The 15952-nt window shown below is 43.3% G+C and overlaps 1 protein-coding gene across 1 annotated transcript in view; it reads right to left on the bottom strand.

The window, feature by feature from the left end:
- Positions 1–15952, bottom strand: part of pcnx1 (pecanex 1) — a 48046-nt gene that overhangs the window by 17183 nt on the left and 14911 nt on the right. Inside the window, exons 7-14 of the mRNA XM_069661753.1 lie at positions 15821–15950; positions 12833–13026; positions 9471–9564; positions 8995–9052; positions 6698–6930; positions 6172–6325; positions 4588–4620; positions 1356–1527 (exon numbers count right to left, since the gene is read on the bottom strand). Coding sequence (XP_069517854.1) covers positions 1356–1527; positions 4588–4620; positions 6172–6325; positions 6698–6930; positions 8995–9052; positions 9471–9564; positions 12833–13026; positions 15821–15950 — 1068 coding nt within the window. The remainder of the gene's footprint in view (positions 1–1355; positions 1528–4587; positions 4621–6171; positions 6326–6697; positions 6931–8994; positions 9053–9470; positions 9565–12832; positions 13027–15820; positions 15951–15952) is intronic.

Genomic DNA, 15952 nt, shown 5'->3' with positions numbered 1-15952 from the left:
GGAGGATTCCTCTGAGGAGAGAAGGCTCCTGGTAAAAGCTCAGGAAAGATGAACGGTGACGGGTAATTTTGAGAACATTTCTGAAATTCGACGGACAAAATTTGAGTCGACTCAGAGTCCACCGGATTGATGATTTAAATCTTTGACTTTCAGGGGGAAGCCTTATTATCTATGATGACAACCCCATACCCTGCATTACACCTGGTGCCACAAATGTAGGATTTTCTTTGATTCTAATGTTACTTTTGATAATCCTATTGAAGAGCAGCTCCAGCCATGTTTTAAGACGTATAAAATGTTCTGCTTGAAATAATAAATTATGTCTGATATTTTTTTTCTGCAAAATCCGTTTAATTACCTCGTAAAAATCCTCCTTAGGAATCTCCTCCGTTTCCCTCATTAAAAATTCCTGAATCTGCATAGGCCCTGCCCCCTCCGTCGCAAAAACAAACACGTCTCTGCCATCGTTCGGTGGCAACTTGTTAAACTTAGCTCGCTTGAAATGTAGTAATCAGTAGTAGTAACGTTAACGTTAGTCGTCAGTAATGAGTTCGCAAAAATTACGATGACAGCTACAGCTGGCTCGTGCATCGCCAAAGTGGTTGCCATAGGTTGCACATAATGATATGCATAGCATCGCCCCGTCAATGAACGGGATTGGCTCCTTAGGTTTCTGACGTCTCAAACCTGCCAATCTGAAAACGTGTTGTTCAGCCTGTCCTTGGTACACTGCAGTTTAAAAGCAGACAGGCCCAGCCGTGGAGATGACTGCTTATGTCGTCCCTGATATGTCTTATAGCACATGGAGGTGTTTACACTTTCACAGGAGGGGGTCTTTATTAAAGTAGTACAGATGTGTTTTTATCAACTGTATATTGCCATAAAAAGTTTTAATTGTTGGACAAAGTGATTCAAGCTTCAATCTTTTCCAGAATTGATTTTTTCTCAACTGACCGAGTAGCAAAAACCTGTTACTGAAACAGGAAGCTGCAGCCAGACTCTTAACAAGAACAAATGGGATATCACGTAACCTTTATAAAGGCCTTTTTGCATTGGCTTTACCTTTAAGGCCCTTCATGGGGAAGCTTGAGGATAAATGTGTGCGCCTTTAAACTATGAACAAGCCTTCCTGTGGAAAATGTTTCACTCCTATCTTCCAAATTATTACTCTAAACAAATCTTTATAAAGCTGCATTCCTGCATTAAAAGATGTTCCTGTTTCTGTCACTTCAAACTTCTTTTATTGCCCAAATATTTTCATATTTTCTTGTCTTTTTTTTGTACAGCAATTTGAATAAATGATGATGTTATGAATATTAATACTGTATATTAATGTCACAGGGGTGTATACTCACCAATGACAAGGTCCCGGGCAGAGGCAAGGACCAGGGAGCTGGTGAGTGCGACTCCGTACAGGGTGAAGCGTGATGAAGTTGTCCTCAGACTGCCGTAGTGCAGCAGCCAGATGAGGCCACAGCACAGGCAGAAGTAGACAGGCCGGCTGTATGCTATGATACGGTTATGGCCCTGTGGGGACGAGGGTATAATGACAATAAATGGTTCATTATAAAAGCTGGGTATTCCTTTTGTTGTCCAGTATTCAGAACATGCAGCCTTGAACATACAAAGGGGAACTTCTGTTTTTTAAACCTGCGAACGATCAAAGTGCGTCCACTACAAGTCTTGGTTTTGCTCCACAGAGGTTCAGATTATCTCAAGTGTCTGACAACTTTACTGAAAGGATCCCTACAGAGGTTTCTGTCAAAGTAAGAGGCTTTGAAATCAGACACAGCTGTTACATCGCTCTCTTTAAAGCCACCAGACTCAGAACACAAGAGCTGCTGATCAGTTCGTCTGTTAGTATTTTGTGTGACTTTGGTGTTTTAAATAGTTAATTTAGATCCAGCACAATATGTAACACCACCCAAATAATAAACACGCTAGACCAGCTACTCCCGTGTTCTGTGAGGACAAAAATTTGGGTTTTTGTCAAAGGAGTCTGGTGGCTTTGAGGAGAGCGTTGTTATGAAAGTCTCTTAGACACGGCGGGGTCAGAGAGGAGGACGCTGTCCAAGTTACGCGTTATCTTGGACAACGTCTCCCATCCACTCCACGATGTGCTGGTTAGGCACGGGAGTTCGCAACAGGAGGTCATTCCTGGCTGTGGCCATCAAACTCCCTCAGACACCTATTCTAAACTGTGCATTGAACTCTTACTGTAGATGAGCTGGATGATTGTGCAATAATTCAACTGTGCAATACGTTGCCGTAACGACTGCCTTATACTGTTCATTTGTAAATAACTGATTTGTACAGATCTTTCTCTTATTTTGCATTTAATTTGATTCATTCACATTTAAAATCACCATCGATCCACTTCTTAGCGTTTAATCTTTATATTTATTTCTTGTGTTATTGTATATATAATGCACATATTTGACATTTTTCTTCCTTCTATTTTTACGCCATATATTTCGCGCTTCTCTCTGTGTCAGAGCAGCTGTAACGCCCGGATTTCCCCCCCGGGGATCAAAAAGTACTTGTGATTCTGACTCTTACTCTTTAAATGGACTGTGAGGAGTTTTCAGCTGGTTATGAAACAGACTGAAATCAATACTGAAGCTTCTACATCACCTACAAAAGCAAACCGGACCATCAGCGAGAAGATGACTGTGTCTATACAGTTATTTTTAATGTGTCACAGCTGCCACCAGGACCAGGCGATTAAAGGTGATTCAAAGAGCCTTTGTTTACATTTTCAGCAGCAAAGATTCACAGTGACGAGTATGTTAGACAGTTAAAAGGAGGTAATTCCCACCCTGATGCTGTCACAGGATGGCGATCCTATGCAGACTAAAACATGCAAACGTTACGACCTGCTTCAGAAATGATCGGCATATTTGTATGCCGCCCTGCATGATGGAGAAAATGTTGTTTTAATGAAAATTAGTCCTACTGACCTACTTGATGGTTTTTCTTTAATGGATAACATAAAAAGTGTTGTTTTGGTTGATTTTATAATTAAAACAGTGAAGTCAAGACACGCTGCAAAGTTAATGAATTGATTGAGATAAAATCTTTTGGGAGGGGGTGGGGAACGCAGAGTACTTCCTTAATTGATAAGGGACATTTTCCGTGGATACTACTTTACATTTCCGTCCTCATATTGGAAACAAAGGGCACTTTTCGACTCTGGGGGGGCACACGGGCAGGGGCTCAAGCCCCCTTTGGGTCCTATCCGTGCACGTGCCTGCACACACACACATACAGGACGGGATCAGCAAAGAAGTAACACACGTTTGGTCCAATGGAGCCAAAATGGACACGACGTAAAAGTTCCTCACAGTTTCTGGAACAAAAACGTCAACCTCGGTGCCGATCCATTTGTTAATATATAATTAACACTGAGAATAACAATCTGAGCCTGTCAGTGGAATAAACAAGCACTTTAGAGGATGTCATTTTTGCCCCCTAGAGATACGCTTCCTGTTATTACATTACCCTTTGCAAGCGAGCATCTGAGGCAATCTACTGGAGCTATTTGGACCCGTTAGTCATTTGGATCCAGTAGTATGTGAAAAATGGGGCCAAGGTTTAAAAATATCAGAAGTTCCCCTTTAAATAAGAAAACACAAAACTGCAACAGAACATTTCTGCAGGTACATTAGAGCAGCTTTCCTCATATTTGGGGGAAAGACGCTGCCTAACTCAGGGAGTCAATTCCCACCATGCCCTGCAGAACTAAAAATGTGTGTCCTCGTGATGCACTGAGGATAAAAGCCGACAACAAATCAACTGAAACTCGATCATGTAATTCTTCCAGCAGGAGTGATGCCTAAAGAAAGAATACATTCAGTGGCATCAGTGTCATAGGAGCCTGTGGGACAGTGACACAGGTATAAACAGAAATAGCATCAAGTGCAGGGTTTCACCGGAGAGCGAGAATGCACGTCTGCAGTGAGCAGGTTTCAACCCAAGAGGCTCTGAGCTGCCCTGCTTCTTCACTCACAGTTTACACACCAACAATCAGATTAAATAGACCAGGTCTGCTCGAAACCGTGTCGTGAAAAGGGGGCGGAAAGAAGTCCCGGAGGTGAGATGAGGTGAAGAAAAAAAAGGGGGATGACGCGAGTTAAAAGAAGGAAAGAGGGAGGGAGATACAGACAAAGAGTGAGAGAGTGAGCCGTGGTCTCAACTCTGGCCAGCTATTTAAAGCTCGTGCCTGCAGCTGAGTGGGAGCGGCATTAATAAAAGACGCCGTTTCAGAGCAGGCTACTGACGCAGGGGAGGGAGGAAGACGCAGACTCACAGGGGAAGAGCAACCTCACTTTGAAGAACCAAAACAGAAACAGGAAGAAAACCCTGAAAGTTAACTACAGGTCACATTCCTCTCACATGTAAATCTAAAGGCATTTTGCTCTCCGTTTTTTCAGTTGTAGTTGTCGAACTGTGTTTGCTGTCTAGGATTTTAATGAGCTCTGTTGGATTATGAGCATCAACTTTTAGCACAACCCATGAACAAGCGGACAGTTTAACAGCCCCCGAAGTGTCAGAGTGAAACATGATTTATGAGCAGCGATCACTTACATGTCGAGGGGAAGAGGAGTCTGGTTGAACACTCTGTGAATAAAGAAAGACAGATTAATGTGAAAGCTAAACATGGATGACTTCTGTTCTGTTAAGGCTGGGTGTAAATTATGCTGCATATGAAACTAGCACAAAATATAGAAAGCGAAAATTTAAACATCGATTTAGTTTTTACTGCAAGTTTAATTAATTTTCACCGAAATGTTAAACTCCCATTTAAAATCTGATCCCAGCTTTTGCCTTTATTGGACAGGGTAGCTGAAGGTTGACAGGAAAGGAGAGAGGGAGGATGACATGCACCAAAGGGCCATGAGTCGGAGTCAGACCCACAGCCGATGCAACGAGGACTCTGCCTCGATGCATGGTCGCCTGCTCTACCGACTGAGGACTGTTTATCTTTAAACTTGCACTTTCACACGATAAAAGGCTGCCATCTGTACATAGACTGAGCCAAATAATCAAGTTACGGAGTAAGCTAACTAGCTCAATATTCATTCAGGGCAGCCATAACTTCATATTACCCGCCTTTTTTTATACTAACTAGGTCTCAACAATGATTCTTTTATATATTTGATTTAGTGAAGTAAGCACCTTCGTGTTGACTGTATTCATTTTTCGCTCACATCAGTTGGCTAGGATTTACTAAAGTCTATATTTACTTATTTTAAACCTAGTTTTGCCAAACTCTGATTAGAACTAATCGTGTAATAAATATATTTCTTGTTGCAAAGAAGTCAAACTTTTCAGAGCATCCAGAATCCCCTGAAACCAAACTTAAAGCTCCTATGAGGAGTTTGTCACTGGTTATGAAACAGACTGAAATTAATACTGAACAAGACCATCAGCGATAAGATTGATTATATCCTGATAGGTGTCAGGACAGGTGTCAGATGAATCGATTAACTCCGCACTGCCAAATCATTAATTCAGCTTTAAGCTTCAATCAGCTTCAGACCAACACAAGAAGCTGTTCAGCTGGTAAATACGTCGACGTGTGGGGTCCTTGCTGTTTTTATTGTCTGTAATTTAAGTGGCTACAGCGGCTCCACCCGGCGATCTCTACTGCACAGACTCTGGCTCCATATGACGTCACCATCAGAAGATGGCAGCGCCTATCACAGGGTTCTTTTAGCATTGATTTCATACAATGAGAGCAGATGAAGACACGTCGTCCATTTATATATATAGTCAATGGTTTGATGTCCCATCTGTTAACATGGAGGAGGCGGGCTTTATGAGCTATACTGCAGCCAGTCAGCAGGGGGCGATAAAGAGGGTTTGGCTTTTCACTTATAGGGAGCTGTCATGTCACCCGTCTTTTATACAGTCTATGGTTTGAAAGTTAAAATAAAGGAGGATGAGATTTTTTGTTAAAAAACACCTCTAATCTAAGAGATAAGAGGGACCACTTTGTCCACAGGGGGCGCCAAAATCAACACAAACTTAAAGTTCCTCATAGGAGCTTTACCTTAAATCCTGCCGTGTGTTTCAGCCGTCCAGTTAAAAATTCACTTGCTTCTTGTCACAAAATTTCTGTTTCACTGTTTTGTCTTATATTGTTGTGCTGTTAAGTCAAGTACTCACCTTTAGTAAGGAATACTGGCAACTTGCAATGACAAGGCAGAACTGAAAGACCCAGATGTCAGTGAAGAAGCCGTGGACCAGCAGCACTGAACCCAGGAAGGCCACCAGGACGGCGAGTATGACGGCCAGCACGTTCTCTAAGACCTCGCGGTTCCTGGAAGACAAGGGAGAACACTTCAGACTGCGAGTACATTCAACAAATCGGAATACAAAATCAATTTCCCCATTACTTATAATTCTTTGTTGTGATATATATCTGTCAGTAGTGTGAATTATAGGTATTTCAATTAGAAGGAATCTAATAGAGAAGGAAAAGTTTATGTCCTAGAAGAGAGGAAATTAAACACCTGCCAGCTTTTAAATTTAAAGCAGTGTGTAAGAGGAATTTTTGAAGGGTATGAGAGCAATTCTGAGTGTTTACCTACCAATGACAAGTTGTAAATAACCTACATCTCCCAATGAGCATAAAGCTGCTCTTTGCCTTGCATCTAAAAATGATGATGGCTGATGATGAGTGATGTCTTACCTGTCAAACAGTGCCAGCAGCGTGAGCCGGTCAAAGTGCAGGCCGACCCACAGGAAGGGCAGAAGCCACAAGCGGTAGTACTGCCTGGCTTTGCCGGCAGCAGTGCTGGCTGCAGGGTCCTCTTGTCCCAGCGGTGCATCCTGGAGCTCCGGGCTCAGATCTCCGTCCTGCTGCTCCAGCAGCTCTGGGTCCATCGTCAGCAGACGGTTCAGACGGATCTGAGGGAGGGAGATCTGTCCCACGGTCAGTCAAACTTATTCATACAGCATTTTGGCCTTTGATACAACTTAAAGATATTATGGAAATGCACGGCCGGACACAGGAAAGAGTCGATAAAGAGAAAAGAGTTTGAATTAAAGGAGCAGTTCGCCTCTTGAAAAAGCCGCTTTCAGTCAAAGCTGGTGTTCTCTGTAATCAGTAGAAGAAATAATATTTCAAATTGGTGCCATAGCTGTGGAGAAAGTTGTACAAACAGCTTGTGCATGCATTGCGCCCCTCACTCTGAAAGGAACAGCCCAGCGAGAGACGCTGGAGTGAAATACTATCATTTTCCAGTCAAGGACATTGATCGCTGCAGGCAACGGCTCAGAGCGGTACAGAATCCGAAACACAACGAGAATATACCGGTGGATCGTCTGAAAACTCTTCAGGTCTGCGGTCTACATCTCAAACCTGACGATTTTGAACGAGACATGACATCGGAGGCGGGCGTCCTAGACTGAGGAAGTGTAGTTTAGCGAGCTCCCTGGCCTCCGCCAGATGATGTGTTTAACGTAGTCTGGCGGAGGTTTTCCAGGGCCCGTTGGAGAAGCGGACAGCGACCTCCAAAGGCACAGATTGTTTTGCCATAATGGCATTAGCTCCTCATGATAGCATGATAAGACTGAGGTTGAAAATCGGCAAACTGGCCCTTTAAATGTTTTGTCTAAAATCTGCTGTTTGATTTCAGCTTTAACACAGGATTCTACCACTACCACCACCACACCCACTCCCAGCTGGGGGGGGGGGAATATCGATACAGCAACATATTGTTGTCATAACTCGGGCAATACAATTATTGATACAGTGGCGCAAAACATCGATATCTTAATTTACAAATATTTGGCGCTCTGAACATACTTGCCTGCGATTTTGACTCACTGCGTCACTACCTGATGACTCCTCGCGGGGGCGCTTGTGACATGATGGAGGGTAACGTGAACTGGAGTTAATCAGATATCGTGATGTATTATTATATGATTGTCTTGCAAAATATAAATTATTGCAGAATCACTGTATTGTGATATTATCGTTATTGTGGCACACGTATCGCATATTGTATCGTATCGTGAGTTACACTGCAATTCCCACCCCGAGTCCCAGCCAGCCGGATTCTTGTTAAAAAAAATAACAGATGATCAAAGACTCCTTTGTTAGTCATACAGAACAAGCATCAGATTCGTGTCATGTCCCGTCAGTTATGTCAAGTTTTCACCTTTTTGCTTCAGTCTTGTCTTTAATGTTCGTCATGTCAGCTTTTATTTTGTAGTCACGTCTCTCCTCTCATTTCAGGTAACTTCACTTCCTGCCCTGGTGTTTTCCCCCGTTGTGACTGTGATCCCCGCCCCTCATTGTTTCCACCTGTTTCCCTTTACCTCATGTATAAAATCTGCGTCTCCCCCGGTCTTGTGCCAGATCGTCATGTCAGTCATTCGTGTGCCGTCCAAGTCGAGAGCCTTTGTTCCAAGTTTGTTTTTGTCATTTTGAATTTAGATTCTTCCAGTGTGGCTGTGATTCTGCTTTGACACTTGGTTTTTTTTTACTCTTGAAAATAAAGAGTCTTTTTGTTATTCATCAACTAAGTCGTGCATTTGGGTCTTCTTTGCCAGTCATTGTCAATAAGCATGCAGGTGCCGGGCTGTAAAAGCTCTGAAATCCAATAAGAATTCTCAAAATCAATTCAGGAGCAAAATGGTAGCCTGGCAGTGATTTTAAATTAGGTGGATTATGATTTGTTTTTCTGTCTGATGCAACAAGAAAATGTATGAAAAAGAAGAAGGGAAGCAGAGCCAGGACGACAAGAGAACTGTTCGAACATAAATGCCAAAAATAAAATGCAGAAATATGTAAACCAGATCCGCAGAAGGGAATACGCATTGTTTGTTTTTGTCTTTGTATGTCCAAGGTTTCAGTTTGTCTTTCCGTCTCTCTCTGCAAGCTCAGCACTCTCGTGATCTCTCACACTCACACACACACACACACACACACTCACACACACACACTCACACACACACACAGCTCACTGGTTGGGTACTCACCAGGTCATGAGGGTAGAAGCGAACTGAGGTAGAACTGGAGAGGTGGGAGTCGGTGTCCCTGCGGGGCATTAGACAAAAAAAGCACACTGATGAGACGAAAGCATCTGCTGCACTTACTGTATTAAATCATGATTCATTTCACGCTGACCTCAAACTAAAACGGCCAATAGGCTATTTGCTTCACTTTTGTACAGTACAGTTGAGTTTTTGTTAAAAGGCAGAGTTCAGTTCTGTTTAAAGAACTGCAAAATATACAACACCAATGTCCTGAGAATCAGTATGTGATGAGAGAATGTGTCGGTTTGTCTCGAGGAATTATTCTGAACTGTTCCAGACAAGAACAAGAGGAAATAAAAACCTGCAGAGACGGCTATGTGAAGAGAAAGCACAACAATCTCACGACTCCAGTCAGAGTGTGGATTTTATCATCTACATCACAGCTGAACAGATCCGATGAATGACAGTTTGACACTAACCATACGTTATTGGAGGCTCGTCTGGTTGCAGGTTCAAAGTTGACCAGGGACATGTCACACCCGCCAGCCTCATACAAGGACGGTGTGAGCTTTCCTGCAAGCACAACAAACAAAACCAGGGAGACGTCAGAGACGGGAAAACTACCAGCAAAGAGTCTGTGGGAATAACTTCATTAGAGTTCATGTTTACATGCAGGGAATCAGACGGTAATATTTCTATGTTCATCTGAGCTAATGGGATCAGTCACTTCCTGCTCGGCCTTGAGCAGCAGTCAGGTTGTTAGCGCTGTGTTTCTGTTGCCTCGGTGGAACTTTAAGTGTATCCTGTGATGAGGTCAAACGTGGGATATAAACGCAGCAGCCGTGAAGCTCAAACACAACTGTAAGAAAAACAATGGATGATAGAAAGGCCTTTTTCAATTACCGTAAAACTCAGTGTATAAGGCGCACTTTAAACTTACACTTTACTTACATTTTTTACTACATTAATACTCAATCTTGTCTGAAATGGCCGTGGAAATGCTTATTGATCCTTGATTTCATATTAGACATAAGGGCATCAACGTGCAGGAGTAGGTGGTAGTGAGTCTGAGCGGTCGTATCGTTTTGTGTAGATATTAGGGCGGAACAAAATTGGAATGTTGCAATAATTAACACACAATTGCATAAATAATTTGTCCATTCCCATGTTCATAAGAGGATTAAAAACTCTCTTTAAAGGTGCATTTACAACAGGTCAAAAATGTGCAATTAATTTGCGATTAATTGCGAGTTAGCTGTGGACAACCATTAATCACGATTAAATACTTTAATCGACTGACGGCCCTAGTAACGTCACATCCAATCATTTTTCTACACACTGGTCACAGGTGTCTCTAACCTGCAAGTTGCTCTTTCACACCTTTTTTCATCTAAAAAGTGGGCCGCATCACACATACCTCTGCCACCAGTAATGCAAAGACAGGTATTTTATTGTGTTACATATTTTACCCAGGCGATGGCGCTATAATCTAGCTAAAGCTTGGACATGCGCCGTCATGATCGCCAGAGCAGCCGCTACCCTCACAACAATCCATGTTACCGTACGCTGAGCTCAACTACAGCACCGCTAGCTAGCAGGACCACAAACTCAACATGGAGAAAACAGATGGTTATAGGCTATAATATGTATGTGTTTTAAATGAAAATAAATTAAAAATAACTTATTATAAATAGCTATAGAAAAGATTTTCCCTCTGGGATACCCCAAAACAGATTGTGACTTATATTCTGGACTTTACGCTATGTCCTTAAATGCTGCACACACAGAACAGAAAGGAGCTTCTGTTTTTGACTTCGCTTGCAATGTTACTGTTTCATTTCCAAACTAAAGTGATTTCTGAAATATTGCAATGTTTCTAATAGGAGGGATATTAAACAGTTGCCATGGTGTTGCCGTTCCCGCTCAGCTGGATGAGACCTCTTTATGTTCCTGTTTTTGAGAGTGATGCTATTACAAATGCAGCTGGGAGAAATGAAGAAGGGAAGCTAAGCTGCAATGGGTCGACATAAATGAGCAAGGGGAAAACAAGTTGCACTCTCGGTATCTGATGTTAATCAAAAATATGACAAGATAGAAGCTGTATATCATTAAAAAATGTCAATAGAGTTTTTATGTGTCTCAAAACACGTCTGTCCCCGGTTTGTCACTGAAACAAATCAAAGCATATTCCCTGATTTCCATTAATAGGGATGGTTATGCAACTGAAACTGAACTTCCAGGAATGCCTTGCAGCGCTGAAATGTACCTCAGGATAAAAATATTTATTTAAGGATATTTCAGAAGGACACGACCCCACTTAAAATTGCGCAATGCATTTTTTATGATGAACTCATCAAGAAGACTAAAAACCAAAATATTTTCTTAAGATGTCCGATGTTGTCGGGGAATCAAACCTGGGCCCTATTTTACTTAGCATAATTTACAGTTAAAAAACACACTGGTGCTCTGTGTAGGCCCTCATACAGCCTCTGCCTGAAACGACTCAGCGAGCTACTTTTACCTACAGATTTGAGACTTCACTCACATTTAGTCTGAACATCGATGGAAGAAATAAAATCTGAAATTGGCGCCATAGCTGTGGAGAAACAGCTTATGGTTTCGCCCATTCTACATTCCTACAACACCCAGCATGCATTGCGCTCCTCCCTCTGAAAGGAACGGCCCAGTGAGAGACGCTGGAGTGAAATACCACCGTTTTTGCTACAGGCGACGGCTCAGAGCGGCTCAGAGCGGGACAGAATCGGAAATACGACAAGAATATACCAGCGGGCGTCCTAGATTGAGGAAGCGTAGTTTAGCGAGCTCCCTGGTCTATGCCAGGTGACGTGTTTTACGTAGTCTGAAACAGCATAATACCCCCTCTTTAAGCCGGCAGCTGTGAAATAGTCTGTAACAGCTTCAATGCAACAAAGACAGTATGTGAGTTGCCGATTTACTGCTGCCTTGACGAGTTAGCTTGTGTTAATGTCTTACTTTGGTGTTTTAAGGGTTAAACTTGGATCTAACAAAACACAACAACACAAACTGACAAAGTCAAGGCAGCGGATCAGCAACTCCTGTGTTTGCAAGATTACCTTGCAGCCATTACAGCACTGTTCCTGGCTGCCGGCTGAAGCAACCTACAGGAGCAGTTCTAAAACCTTTTGTACCTTTTAGTTATTTAGACCCAAAAACATGTCACAGTAAAATAGGGCCAGGTTTTAAAATGCCAGAATTCCCCTTTAAGTGGTCACATGAGGTCAGTTATAAACTGAGACACTGTCAGAGTAGTGAAATCATATGCAGACAGTAAAGAATCATGCTCACAGAAACACACACATTAAACCGCCAAGCGTCTCATAGCTGTATTCAGCTCTGGGTCAAACTATGTGCAGGAGCAGTAATCCATTAACCACCGCTCCAGAGGAAGGACACAAGACAGCTCTTACACAACCTGTTTCTCTTTATAATCATTACCGTCCATCAGTGAAACACGTTTATGTGTAATCAACAGCGGTCTGTTGCACTGCAGCGACAGTAGCATCCGAGCGAGGTCAAGTATTGGCTACAGACACAATATCACAGACAGAGGTAAATGGAGCATGGATAATCGCGCTCGGCTTGACTGATTGCGTCAGTCCACCGACCGTGGATAATACCGCTCCGCTATGACTGACTGCAACACTCATATCTGTGACGAGCTCTCTTCAAGCAACCTCAAACCATCAAAGCCAACTGTCTAACCGAAGCATATACACCACAACAAACCCGACCTCCCCACAGACCGAACATCCAACGCTCTGCCATTTCAACATCTCCGCTCCCTTCATGCGCTCCCTACCGAAGTCATCCTGCAAGCTGGTAGCGCCAACAGTGGAGGCCTTGTCCTGAGAACCCTCCAGGTGTGTGCTTCCATTCCTGGCCAGCAGGGAGGCGCTTGTGCTCAGCACGGTCACCTGGGACGGGGTTCTGGATGGCTGACTTTTCACCTGGGAAGTAGAAGGCTGGGAGGCCTGGCTGAGAGCCTCCTGAAGACTGTGGGAGGAGAAGGGGAGAAGGGGAGGACATGAGAAGTGATGGAGGCCAGAGGGGTTCTGTTGATATACAACATGATCACAGGGGGGGAGAGGGGGAGGGGGGTGACACAGGTAATTTCACATAAGAGGGATTTCAGGTGAACATGCTGGTTGTTATAGTGGAGGTCTAAAGAAATGGCAGTGAGTGGGTGCTGTGACTTTCTTGGAAAAAATAGCAAATATAAGATACATCGTTTTAATCTGATCAGCAGATGTTCAAATTAACTGGTCTAATGCAACATGAGACTGACACTAAAATATTGATTTAAGAGGCTGAAGAAACTCAAAGCAGAAAAGCGCCGGACGTGTCATTGTCCAATCAGATGAATGGAGAGGCGGGCCTTCTGTGGGGGTGATGACATGGACGTGACATGGTCTCACGTACCCACACGGGTCCCTGTTTCCCTGTTTAATGTTTTTGGGAACAGCCTCTCACCCTCCATCAAAGCCAGAGCAAGTGCCCTCCGCCTGTCCACTTTTTAAAGCATATAGATATAAGTAATCTAATGGATACAAAGTGAAGCATTTTAGCCAGCCAACAGAAATGGGAACAGATCTGTCAGTTTACAAAATAACAGGTTAAAGACAGCCGATGATTCGGTGGTTGCCTTAAGCGAGCTGCTTTTTTTTTTACCGTAGGATTCAACAGAAAAGACAGGCCGCAAATCGTGCTCTGTCTGATCGGGACCTTTGGCTTCATTATATAATATTTACATTCTTATACAGTGTATACATCTCGGCACATATTGGAAAACATTAACCCCAATACTGAAATGCCTGAATATCGGCCCAACAATGTCAGCCTACAGATTTGTCTGTCAGCTTTGTTGGTTTATATGCTTCAGTTATCTGATGTATTTGTCAGGCCAAATTTGTGGAAGAAAAGAGACTTAAATTCACCCTAACCCAAAACATCCCAGAAAAGTTTTTGACTTATTTTTGACTTTTAAAATGTCTTGATGCACTCTGCAGGTAGACCTCCACGATGGCAGCAGCTATGGATGAGACATGTGCCTTAATCACAGGGGGAGAGGAAACCTAAACATGAAATGTTAAGGAAGCCTGTTCTCTGTTCTCTCGCAAAATTATAGCAGCTCAGAAGTGACTTAGCCTCCTTTTGATTTACATTAAGGTCTACCTATAATCTCTTGAACCTACAGGAACTGCTCAGGACAACTTGACTATCGTGATGTCATGTTTTGGGATACTCTGTGGAGAGTAATGTTTTTATAATAGTAATAAAAACCCTGAGAGTTTGAAGATTATTCCCTCCCCTAAAGGATTATCTTAGTTAAGCTAATAAACTGCACCAATGATAGATGAGTTATTGCACCATAACCTATAATAAAGATTAAGTAATCACACAGTGAGTTAACTATTTGTCTAAAGCGGAAGACATCTGCTGCACCAGCAAGAAGACAACAAACAGAGTGGAGCTGGAGTGAAGGGACGGGGGAGGGCGGAGGGACTCTTGGAAGAGGGAACGATTTTGCATTATGCAAGTTTATTGACCCCTGGCAGGCTGCACACTTGTTTTTCTTGCTTAACATTTTTCAAGGCTCAGCATTTAGAAATGTGACCTTGTTAGAAAGATGCATGAAGAGTCTTGGCGAGAGGTGAATAGCTGTTGGCAGTGCTACAACAGAGTTGGAGGAGTTATAGAGACCTCAGATACTGAGGAGCCTGATGTGTATCCACCGCATCAGAGGAACAGACACAAACAGGAGTTTTCACTATTTCAGGATACACCTCTGAGGGCTTTTATGCTCTGCTAATTTGGCAGGAAGGGACACACAAGCTGCTGCCGTGAGAGTCCCTGTGACCTCCCAGTCATGACACGGACCCTCTAATCAGGGTGCAACCTCAGGACTGACACATTCTGCAGGGCAGTAATCAATCTTGTCAGGTCACTGTCGGCTTGTACTGCAAGGATTAAAAACACATCTCTGTCCAGAGGGACTCAAGGTTAGATTCCTCGTAGTTATAAAAGGGACTGATAGGGCCCCGGGAGAAACGCCAGATTTGATACGACACTGAATCAGTGAAGGGAGACAAGATGCACCCATTATAGAAGATATCGCTAAAGGAATGTTATGTGGTGTGTCAAACACTTCATTATAACTTTGTGAGAATTCCAGTAAAGGAAAAAAAGGGACTCTATTAACATCTCTGGGGAATCAGTGAATCAAAGCTACATTCAAAGCCGCGCTCTTAATGAGCAGCTGCGCTCGCTAAATATAATAAGAAACAAAAACACAGTGTAATCCCGTGAGGACAGATTTAGATTTTTTGAGAATGATCAATATCATCTTCATCTCTCTCTCTTCTTAGAAAGGTTGCTCAAAAGGGCAAAGCAATGTGATACAGCAGGATGTCTGTATTATTGAACGAATCATGCGCAGTTCTGAGAGGAGGCCGTGTGGCAGCCAAGTGGATTAGTCAGACCTTGTGCCTTTTGAGTTTGTGAAGACTCCACTCTTTGATCCATGCTCAAAATGTGGAACTTTAAAGATTAGATCGTGTGATAGCAGGATGAAAAGAGTGAGGTCTTGAGAAAAGGAGGTCGAAAAAGAACATCACATGCAGAGCGGAGACACCCATCCAGAGACAGATAATGTCTTGCTTGACGTCATGCACTGCAGAAAGACGACAACCTGGTGCTGACGTGGGACAGGAGAGAACGCCACCTGGCAGCATGCTCATACCAGGCGGCACAAAGACAGACACGAGTCCCTGCTCCATGCACGGCGTACCTGAGAGGAGATCCAATGAGGGAGGTGGGTGGGGTGGGGTTACTCCCAGCGTTGTGTCGCCGCCGCACCGCCTGCCGACGAAACGTGCTACGCTCACGCCGAAATATGACCGTCTCCTCGCTCCCTGGGGCT

This window comes from Semicossyphus pulcher, unplaced genomic scaffold (assembly GCF_022749685.1).
Source record: "Semicossyphus pulcher isolate SPU_LCO1_2020_fin unplaced genomic scaffold, fSemPul1.0.p SCAF_14, whole genome shotgun sequence".
NCBI lineage: Eukaryota > Metazoa > Chordata > Actinopteri > Labriformes > Labridae > Semicossyphus > Semicossyphus pulcher.
The sequence above is the reverse complement of the archived record's forward strand: the minus strand, read 5'-3'. Positions and strand labels throughout refer to the sequence as shown.